This window comes from Acipenser ruthenus, chromosome 29 (genome assembly GCF_902713425.1).
Source record: "Acipenser ruthenus chromosome 29, fAciRut3.2 maternal haplotype, whole genome shotgun sequence".
Taxonomy (NCBI): Eukaryota; Metazoa; Chordata; class Actinopteri; order Acipenseriformes; family Acipenseridae; genus Acipenser; species Acipenser ruthenus.
In genome coordinates, this window is record NC_081217.1 from 2919080 (window position 1) to 2930153 (window position 11074).

At 38.3% G+C, this 11074-nt stretch overlaps 1 protein-coding gene across 3 annotated transcripts; it reads right to left on the bottom strand.

Annotated features, from left to right (window-relative positions):
• Nucleotides 1–1746: 1746 nt before the first annotated feature.
• Nucleotides 1747–9810, bottom strand: LOC117429850 (targeting protein for Xklp2-A-like). Of its 3 annotated transcripts, none has more exons than XM_034049750.3 (17): nt 9666–9810; nt 8789–8938; nt 8283–8405; nt 7705–7840; nt 7321–7452; nt 6700–6822; nt 6077–6210; nt 5512–5666; nt 5225–5399; nt 4601–4739; nt 4198–4411; nt 3494–3589; nt 3212–3385; nt 2947–3093; nt 2758–2869; nt 2335–2501; nt 1747–2108 (listed from the first exon to the last, which is right to left on the bottom strand). In XM_034049750.3, the coding sequence occupies exons 2-17, from the start codon at nt 8901–8903 to the stop codon at nt 1998–2000; spliced, it is 2253 nt and encodes a 750-aa protein (XP_033905641.1). In that variant the 5' UTR covers nt 8904–8938; nt 9666–9810; the 3' UTR covers nt 1747–1997. The 3 variants fall into 3 exon arrangements, with proteins under 3 accessions (XP_033905641.1, XP_033905623.1, XP_058859926.1); XM_034049732.3 differs by having other exon boundaries at nt 2335–2522; XM_059003943.1 differs by lacking the exon at nt 9666–9810 and adding an exon at nt 9644–9664 and having other exon boundaries at nt 2335–2522.
• Between the last annotated feature and the right edge of the window lie 1264 nt (nt 9811–11074).

An 11074-nucleotide genomic window follows, 5' to 3' on the forward strand; every position in this document is an offset into this window, starting at 1 on the left:
GATTGTGCTGAAATGTGGATCACCAAGCTCCCTAACATGCAAAGGTGTTTCAAATTATATAGATGTCACCATCCCCACCAAACTCACAGCTATGAACTAAAAACACTGGGAAATAATCTGTGCTGTACATACATAATACTCATTCACCACCTGAAGGTGCCAAGGCATAGAATGCATAAAACAAGATTGTCTCTTAATTGGCAGATTTAGAGCACATAGTGTACACCCTTATCTGTGAAAGTAAAAGGCTTTGGCAGGATGAAGCTGAAGCTACTGGGACTAGCACCAGATAATTCATTCCACCCTTCCTTTAGCCCCTCGATAAAACACACAGTAAGCAGTGTGAGAATGTTAATGCGGGCTGGCCTGTGTGCTTCAGGGTGACAGAACCTGAACCTCTACCAGCACCAAAAGGTCAGCTCATCAGCTACAGTAGAGAAGGGACCAGGAGTATACCATGAATTTGTGAAAATACAAAGACAAGTAAATCGAGCCACATTACATAAATGCTGGGATTGTGTAACACATCCATATATTACGCAGTCTCCCACCACCAAGTACATTTGGCTTTCTTTTTGCAGGACTAAACCTCTATACTTTTATTATTTGACTAGTTTTACTGTGCCCAAAATAGTTTTTAATGGACCAGTCTTTTTTTGATTCAGAAATAGGTTTGAGTTCCTCCAGCAATGAGTCACGTTAATGCACTTACTTGACCTACAAAAGGAAACATTTGACATGGCAAGTACAATACTATAGATGTATTACCATGACACATTGTCTTGCAGTAATCACTCAGGCAGTACTGGTATGTGACAATGTTGGTCCACGATTCCACCAACTGCCAGTATTCCACCATTTTTTTTAGGCTTCTGACAGAAGAATATTTTATATGCCAAGTATAACTTTTAACAGGCAAGTCCAGTCAAAATCTACAACCTCGCCTTTCTTTTAGTTACACAATTCAAATCTTTTCAATGCATGTTATATACAGTGCTATTATTTTCTAGTTCTTATGCACTCTTTTCTTTGGTGGAATCCGGTTTCAGAAATGGAACATTTCTTGTTTATTGGGCTTTATTAGGTCTATACCTAGACACTGATCAACTCAGGCAATCCAGAGGTCTTTCAAATCATTCGCATATTTTCTGCTCTGCACCAAGAACAGATGCTATTTATTTTTTTCTAAAGCCATGGTTGCTCCCAATTTGACAATGTATCTACCATGCCACGATCTCAAATATAATTTATACACAAATACAAATCACATATGGAGGAACAACACGCACATTTGATTACATTTTTAATCCACTTGAAGAGTTCTTTTACACACATTTACAATTATAAGTCCATTAATTATATAGTATATGGAAAAAGGTACTGAAAACATAGCTGTTGCTGTTTATGTTTACTTAAACCAAGTGTTGTAAGCAGTAGAAGTGATTGCTCCTCTGGTAAGCTTACAGTGCATAGCCATTTTAATGTATTGCTTGCATTTCGTCAGGTCTAATTCAGCAGGTTGTTACGCATTTTAAATTTACTTCTGAGCCCCATGGTAACGTACGCTCAAGAGTTAAAGAACCATGGAAGAAGTTTTTGCTGTTAATTAAGGAAATGTTGATTTTGAAAAAGCCTACATGTTTGCACCTGAAGCCAAACAAAAACTTTTAAAATGACACCAACATTAAAATATTTTAGAAGACACAGAACAGTAGGATAGTATAGAAAAAAAAAGAATCTGAAATGTAAAACAAGTGTACAATTTATTGAACAAACATTTAAGTTTTACAAAAAAAAAAAATTAAAATATTAAGATAAAGGGTAGGTGCGCTCAACGTTCAAATCAGGTCATCAAGTCAAGGTGCCATTCTGGCATTACCTTTGTTTGAACAGAACTCTAGCCTCTAATTAAGCCACAAATGGGCAAATCTTATCGTCCACATAGAAAACTGTCAGGCATTCAGATATTTACACATTATGTAGAACACACGGCTACTTTAAAGACGGAATCTGTCTGAGAAGTTAGGAGACTGGGGAACTGTTAGTATCTGGTCACTGTGCTTCACCTCCATTTTCTTAAATCGTCTGATTGGTTGTGCTTTGTGTACCTGCAAAAAGAGGAAAACAGCCCTATTAACAGTTGGTCGATGAAATAGGTAAACTGCAACTTAGTTAATTCTCTTAGACCCTATTCTGTATTAAAATAGTCATAACACAGCTCTCCCACAGGATGGATAAATAAAGTCTGAGTCCCAAATAGTACAATACAAATAGCTACCATTGATTTAACTGAAGGAACAGCTTTTGCAGTCTAGAAGACAGTTGGTCACTTACCTGATCTTGTCTGAGTTTAATGATTTCCTCCTTTTCCCTCTGCTCCAGCTCCTGTCGCTCCTGCTCTTCTCTCTTTGCCCGCAGGGCTTCCCTTTCTGAATTTACCTTTTCAAATTCCATGCGCTCTCTGGCACGCCTCTCCGTTGACAGTTCAAAATGTTCTGCAACTACGGAATTGGAAATCGTTTCTAAGTTTGGAAACAAAATGGGAGGGACACAAAAAGCCAAAGCCCAATCAAAACACAGTTAAATAGAAAAATGAAGCCCACCAACCTATGATGAAGACTCAATCCACAGTATACCAATAACTTATGAAAATACTACCCCCTCCACACACAAGCAAGCACAAAAAGACACCAAAGAGGTAGCCATGTTATGAACCGGATTTGCTTTTATATAAATTACTTTACCCAATAACTATACCTAAAATGGATCGGTTTTCCTTCTTCGGAACAAACGGCTCCTGATGGATGACTGTGTTTGGACGAGCCTTGAAATTAGAAGCTTCCGCTTGTTGTTTCAGCTCCTCCTTCATCTGAGAAGGAAACAGCTTGTAAAGAGTTTGTCCAGACTAGGAACGGTAACAAACACTTCACAGTTCAAATAACCTACCATCTGTTCCCAGCGTTCACTCTTAGCTGCACCCCTCTCATCAATCAGGAGTTTGAAAGGCTCCGGGTTGGTTGATTCCTTTACTTTCTTTTCTGGCAACTGGATGTGTTCAAAGTCAGGAAGTGGAAGGGCTTTGAATTTAGTAACCTTAAAACACAAACAAAAGCATTTCAGCAAAGTCTTCGCATATCTACAGATTGAACTACAGTAGAGTCAAGACTGAAGTGAACCAGCACACCTACTGCTTTTTATTTATTTGAATTACCTCCCCTTTACGCAGTTCCTCAATTTTCCTCTCCTTCAGAGTTTGTTTTTCTTTATCCCTCAACTCAAAGGAGAAGGGACACGCTTCCACATGTTTATTTTCCTGTGGCTTTGGTTTGAAGGGAATCCCAAAGTGTGGCATTGGGTTTGCTTTGATCACTGGAGCTATTTTTTCCTAAAAGAAAAAAAGGTCACAGGTCTTTAACAGCAATAAAATCACACACGGCTTCACATCAGTCCAGTTGTATGAACTGGACTCGTCATATCAACACATGATCCTTACCTCCTCTACTTTGTGTTCGACACGTATTCTGTTCTTAAGAGCAAAGGCTGGAGACTGCGGCACTGTTGGAGGCAACTGCTTCTTCTCAGGAACACCCTGGGGAAAAAATAAATAAAAAATTACATATATATATATATATAAAATCACACTGCGGTACTATATCGGACCAGGTTCAATGGCCAAGTGAGACGGGTAGAAGAAAAAAAGAAAAGGGGAGGTAGATCTAAGCAATAGTCCCTTCACCACAGACAAACAAGATAGCTGCTTCCGCATCCAGCGCTAGAGGAATATCAGACATTTGCCAAGCTTTTTGAGATGTTGTAGTAATAAAATAACTTGGATAGCATTGGACTTGGATTGCATTATTGAGGAGTTGGGTGATAAAACGAGATGATTTATCAGTATGCACGACTATGAAGAGATATGTGAAAAATACAGCAAACAAGGAGTGGGGCGGGGCTGGAGATGCAGTACTGAGTGTCCTGTTGATATGCAGTGCCTTTCAAACCCATTTTAATATGAATAAAATTAACTTTAAACAGCGCGTGTGAAAATAAATTGGACCAGACGTGCCTGACAGGCACTGAATAAACGGACCGCAAAGGGTTAAGCATGTGTAAATATGTATTCTGGGTAAAAATGTACATTTCACCCAATTTGTTCTGCATACAGAAGCTGTGGTCAGGCCAAGTCAAAATACATACCACAATTTCTTCAAGAATCTTTACAGGAAGAGGTCTGGAATGGAAAGTGTAATCCTCCTCTTCAGGTATCTTGGTAGCCTCCCTCTCCCGAAGCCTTTTCTCAATCTCCAAGTCAAAGCCAATTGGCTGTGTGGATTCCTTCACAGGGGGCTTCTTTGGTAGGAGACCACCTTCAAGAACTTTACGATTCAGCTCAAGTGCTTTAAACTTAAATCTGAATGGAAACAAAAAACGCATGTGAACAACTTATTATATTAACATAATAGGGGTTGGATCAACTGTTAATCTTATGTTAAATAACACATACGTAACCTTCTAGGACAGCATGTTATCAAAGCTGCATACTTAAATGAGCACCACGGGACATGATTTAACAGAGCCAGGGAACACAAAGCTTACATACTTTTTCATTTTCTCCATCTCCTCGGCCTCTATCTCCGCAGTGCTTTTGCATGTAACTGCTCGGTGACGCCCTCTGGCCAAAAGTAGTGGTGTTTTTGGATCTGTTATTTTTAATTTAATATTCTTCACTGGCGATGGACCTGGCACAAAAAAAAAAAAAATATAAATATATATATATTATTTTTATTTATTTATTTCTTAGCAGACGCCCTTATCCAGGGCGACTTACAATTGTTACAAGATATCACATTATTTTTACATACAATTACCCATTTATACAGTTGGGTTTTTACTGGAGCAATCTAGGTAAAGTACCTTGCTCAAGGGTACAGCAGCAGTGTCTCAGCTGGGATTGAACCCACGACCCTCCGGTCAAGAGTCCAGAGCCCTAACCACTACTCCACACTGCTGCCCTGTATATATTATACACACAAACTTCATGTCGCAGCCCATTTATGTTCTATACAAAAGGCATCATAAAACCATTTGTTTAGTTGAGAATCAAACATTCCTGCTCACCCAAGTTACAAAGCCACGATAAATGGACCTGCGAGAGGCCATTTTGAGGGAATTCACACATTTACACGTGCATTATTTGAGAAGCTTAGAACAAAAGGGTTGATACCTTGTTCTTCTCTCTGTCTGCTCCTCAAATGGTACCGCGCAGGTGTGCGCTTCTGGAATGATTCAATCTGTTGAGCCATGGACACATACTCCGTTGTACTACTTTCTTCAAACTTCCTTTTGTTACCACAAGACAAATTGAATGGTTTTGGGATGGTACTGCCCTTTAAACGCATCTGTAAGACAGACAAGTAAATTACAGTGATACACCCAATGTGTGCATTAAAAGTTCCATAACTAAACAAGTTACAAAGTAAAATTTTTAATATGCAAAAGTTTGATTCTTACTGGTGAAGGCGGATGTTTACGCAGCCCCGCTGTAAAGTCAACCTCTTTGTAAGAGGTTTCTGAATGATGTTCCCCATGCGGTTTTATTCTGTCATCTGTGCGGAAATGGAAGTCTATTGGTACAGTCCCAGGAATAACCTTTTTAGGTGGTTGGCCTACAAAAAGAAAATGTAAACACAGGACATTTGAACCAAGTCTTTAGATAAAATGACATGGAGTGTAGCAGTTTTACAGGGTTTTTTTTTTTTTTTTTTTTTTTTTTTTAAACATGCAATGTTTGCATCATAGAAAAAGGTTCCGAGGTGCCCAGTTTGAATGTTACTTTTGCTACCAACTGCCTGTTCTATTCCAGTCACAAAATTCATAATAATGTCACCAACAGAAAACTTCCTATTAAGTTTTAAGAACAGGACAGTAAGGCTGAATTTATCCTTCTGTTTCTCTGATGTACTGCAAAGCATACTTTTTGCATCAGATGCATTACAAATTTCCTATCTTTTGTTCATGAAAATGTATCCCAAATCCAGTACTCCCAGACTGAGTGGATCGTGAAGATTATGCTTACTTGTGCCAGCAATAACTGATTTGAGGCTTTCACTGTTTCTCTTGCGCTGCTCCATGACTTCCTTTTGGAGAAGCTGCATCTTCTCAAGCTCCTGCTGCTCAGAGCTCTTATGCTTGGGAGCCAAGTTCTTCCTCCTGGAAGGAAGACGCACTTAGTTCTGTATGTTGTGCAATCCGTAGATTTATTGGATTATCTAATTATCTGAGCCCTGCCGGAGACTATCGTCAAGATATCTCGTTTCTTTAAATCATTCTGTATTGCCTTGCCTTTTTTTTTTTTTTTTTCAGCCAGTTCAAAAGATCTCTGGAGCAGCCATCCTTTTAGGGGATGGAAGGAGATTAGCCTTAAGTGTCTGTAAAACTGCTAAAATGTGGGGCAGTTTGGATTACCAAGTGCCACATACATTTCACTTAAGACAGATTCAAAGGCAGTTTCAAATGAAAGCAATATTTTCAAAACCTTAAATTTGAAGATCCTGCTACCTGGCTATTCTACACATTCTCTGAAAATCAATCCCCTGTAACTCAAGATATGTAGGTCGCCAGCACCTGCAAAAATGATGACTTGCTTTTACGCAATTTATAAACATGCAACATAAAGCACTTCTGCTTAAGCATACATACTTCAGTACATTTGGAGTGCTGGGTCTGGTTATTCTGCTTTTTGATTTGGGAGACTGCAACATGCTACTCTGCACGGTGTCATCAGCAGTGGATGTCTCATTCAGTTTGCCTCTGCTGGTAGCCCTGTTAAGATTAAAACACAACATTGAAGTGTTTGTAACATAAAAGCAATTTGACTTGTACTCACATAAAATGTGTTTTAAGTTGACTTTGTAATTCCACACTAACAGAAAGAAGCCTACAAAAAGGAGCATAAAATTCTAATTTAGTCAACTTATCAATTGCAATGATCCCGACATGCACACCATATTTACACACACTATAATAAACCAGTTTGAATTTCCTTTGTACACACAAAGGCTGAACAGTTCTTGGTACAAACAAATTGCTGTCAATTGTATATTTGAAGTTTGCTTTTAATATTTGAAGACACAGTAATACAAATGGGCCACACTTCATGGACAGGAAGGCTGGGTATCAAGGAAAGGAAGCGGATTTCATACAGACTTTAGAAATCATAGGTTAATCATTTATTTATCCAATATGGTATTACACCCCAAAAACAACATTTACAATTTCTTGCAAGTCAGGCTTGACTGCCCTTTTCACACCATGACTTACCGTCTTTGCTTTTTAACTGGAGGTATGCATTCTTTAGCAGCTGTAGCAGCACTCCGCCTTTCTTCGCGGATTTTTGCCATCTGCTTGCGTTGATGATCAAGTTTTTGTTGTCCCGACAATCTTTTTGAAACTCTGAAGGGAAACAAGGCACGCGTCAATATTCAGGGGGCTGTATCAAACATATGCTTGTCAGACCTGGCTGCTTCACATATGAACTACAGCACAATCACTGCCATTTATAGTTGTGCATTGATTGTATTGAGTATTTTAAAGGCAATGGCAGAAACCACAGCCACAGTGAACAGATGAAATACTTTCAGCTTGTTCAAATTACTGCACGTTGTTCCACCGCACATGACCACACGTTAGCCTGGTGCCTCATACCTTCTCGGATTTGCTCCTGGAGCTTTTATCTTAGCAGGCTGGTTGGCTCCAGGTTTCCTGCTACCCCAAGAGGTCACCAAATTAGAAGATGCAGCTGAAGAAACAGGGCACATGTTGTCTTCAATGCCTTCATTCTCTGAGAAATAAATACAACACAAGTTAAAAATGAAGAAACAGATTTAAGGCATTTAAGCAAGCGTGCCTGTTTCATGCAATTAAAACTGAATATGCACCAACCACCACACTGAAATTTCTAAAAACGTGAAGTTGACCGTCAACCCAGAATAGGTTAGCTTATTGTCTAGTCAAATAAATTCAGTCAAAGTGCATTTTACTGTGCAACATAAGCATTAAATATACCATATGCTTTTCAATTGTATTCAGCATTTAATTTATGAAGGCAAAAGGCAAAAGCTCTATAGCAATCCCAGTAAAATGATCAATCATTTTTGTATGTGTTTGTTCTGTAACTAATGTTATTTCTCTCTCCTTTTGCCAATACAGCAGGTGCATGCCTTATTCAGCTCACAGAGCGTGATGCTACCACTCATGTGTATTTATTAAAGTGATTGTCTTACTTGTGCCTTCCTCTTGGATTTCAGCTTTGGCCATTGGAGCGACAACAGCTTTTGGTAAATCAGACCTAGGCGAAGCTCCAAAAGCTTTTATTGGAGTTACAAGTTGTTCATCTGCCACTGTATCTTTAACATAATAAAAAAAAAAATTACTTCAGAAAGCACTGTTAACACAAATAACATACCAGGGGTATACCCAAACATTCTCAAATAAATAATGTCAAAACTACATATAATGGAAAGAGATTGCCAATTCTATCAAACCTGGGGAAACCTATTTACTGGCACAAATAGATTTTCACCAGACTTCATAACGACGTTGGTATAGATAAACAAGTTAACTAAACATTGAGTAAATGCAAAGACTCTTATTGTCACATGCTGCATTGTTGTACACTGTATAATAATTACATATCCGTTATCGTGGGAGAGCTGCAGAAAAAGCCGGTCGTTATTTGGGAGTCCACCGATTCATAGCAGTTACATTTCCAGTATTTGGCATTTCTTACCAAACCAGTTGTCAGCATCGTGGTCATCATGCTCCATGGATGTGAAGTTAATGACCACACTCGGTGCATCGAACTCGTAATTTGTTCCAGACGCGTTCTGTCGACTATCTGCCATTGTACAAGACTTCAAGTCTCCAACGGTTTGTTTCCCTGTATTTGAAGAAAAAGATAACGCCCTTTGCTTAGACAGCCTTCTGCACAGTGTTATATAGATAATGTTATAGTGCATGGTCGCGCTGTCCCTTCATCTGCTTTGAGAGAAGCTGTTGTCTCCTCAAACAATATGTATAGAACCACCTAAACACACACACAAATGGGGGCAAACAAAATTCTCTCTCTATATATGTATATATAGCCTGTCCCACCAAGACGTTTCTAGTATTTATAAATTAGTTTAATTACAGATCCACAGAAAACTAGGATTATCACATTAGTTTCAAATCACGTTCCCAATACGCAGTATCCGACAACACAAACAAAAACAATAACGTATGTATGCATGCATGCCCCATGCTGAACAAAATGCTGGAGAACTTACAAAAGCTATGGTACCGTTAGGAATATACACTTATTTTTATTTTTTTTTACTTTAAAAGTTTAGTCAGTATAGACATATGGGACTACGGATAGTTATATACAACAATTACAAATAAACATAACGATTCATCACTGTTATTTATAGCATCTTTATATCGTATTAAGTTGTTTTTAAATAGTATTTAGCTAATTCAGTTGGTTAATAAAAGTACTGCAGTTCTTCGGGCCTTCTGTTTTGTTCCGTCATGAAAGGAGATCAACCGCCTTTTTTACACTCACAACATAATCAATATTTTTCAAACATCAGTATTCTTAAACCTGCAAAGTGATGTTCAACTACCTCCTCTCTCGTTGCTCTCTCGCAAAGGATCAAATGTCCCCTTTTCGGTAAAATATTATATTTTTCTCTCGCAAACTGTATTCTCTTGTAAACAGCTCTAGCCTTGTGCAGAGTTGACTCCCTCTAGCGCTCCGCCGTTATCATTTGAAATTCTTTCTCGTCCAAATGAACCAATCATCGAGCGCCCACTACCTTCTCCGCTGTTGATTGGCCAAAAGGACCGTATTTATTAATGACGTTCCAACGCAGAGGAAGAGTTCTGGTGAATGTAGTCTTTATGAGCCCCCTGTTCAGTACTCTTTTCACTGGTACGTGTCGATAAAAAAGACTACACGTCCCAAAACCACGTGAAATAATTTCAAAATTCCAGTGTTATCTGTCGATAAAGGCAAGCTTTCATTAATTATTGGACAACGCATTTAAGAAACTACATGTGAGCGCATTCACAAATGTTTAAAACTACAAATAGTATTACGCTACATCTGTCTAGTGACACGGAAATATCCGCACACAGGTAGACCCAAACATTTAAAAGTCATACGACGGAGAATGCACGGTTAATGATAGGCGGAGTTTGGTTTGTTGGTATTTAAATGCACTGTGTGGTTATTGATTTTGGCAAATGTTCTTTGGTATTATGTGTATTAATTCTTATCCAACAAACCGAAACAAACGACTATAACGAAGCATTGACAGATTTACTTCCTCTGAAATTTGTGTTTTTGTTAATGCTAAGTGAATTGCACATTATGTTCCTACGTTCTTAGTGTAATCGGTATATTCTTGTACCTGCAGCACGTCATCAACCCATATTTAGCAATGCCTTATCCAAGTACAATTTAGATTGTGTTTTTTTTTGTGAGTGGTAAATAAAACAACTGTTTGTGTCCTTTTCTGAATTCCTTACAACTGGCTTTATAATAACGTTTTCATTTTTTTTTTTTTGTCATTTCACAACAATGGTGAACGTTGAAGGAAATAGCGTCAACGTTTGCTTGATAATGTTCGCCATACTGTTTTGTCAGTCTTGTATGTCAGAATATTGTTTGTGATCAAACGTTATCAATATATTTCTCTCCAACGCGCGTCTCTTACAAATGTGCTTTGAGAGAAGCTGTTGTCTGCTCAAACAATATATATAGAACCACCTAAACACACACACACACATATTCACAATGGGGGCAAACAGAATTCTGCCCACGTTTTTTTGTAACAGCTAGAAATAAACAAATCTAAATATAGTTTGCACCAAAGCTTTTTTTTTTTGTTAAGGAGTAAAAAAAAAAACCAAAACAGTACAAACGTGTAGCCAAAGGAAGCAATGGCGTGCCTTTCAAACAAGGTTACGGTTTTCAAATGGGCAAAATAAAAACCTGATTAAGGAAATTAGTAGAACCACTAATGAAAGG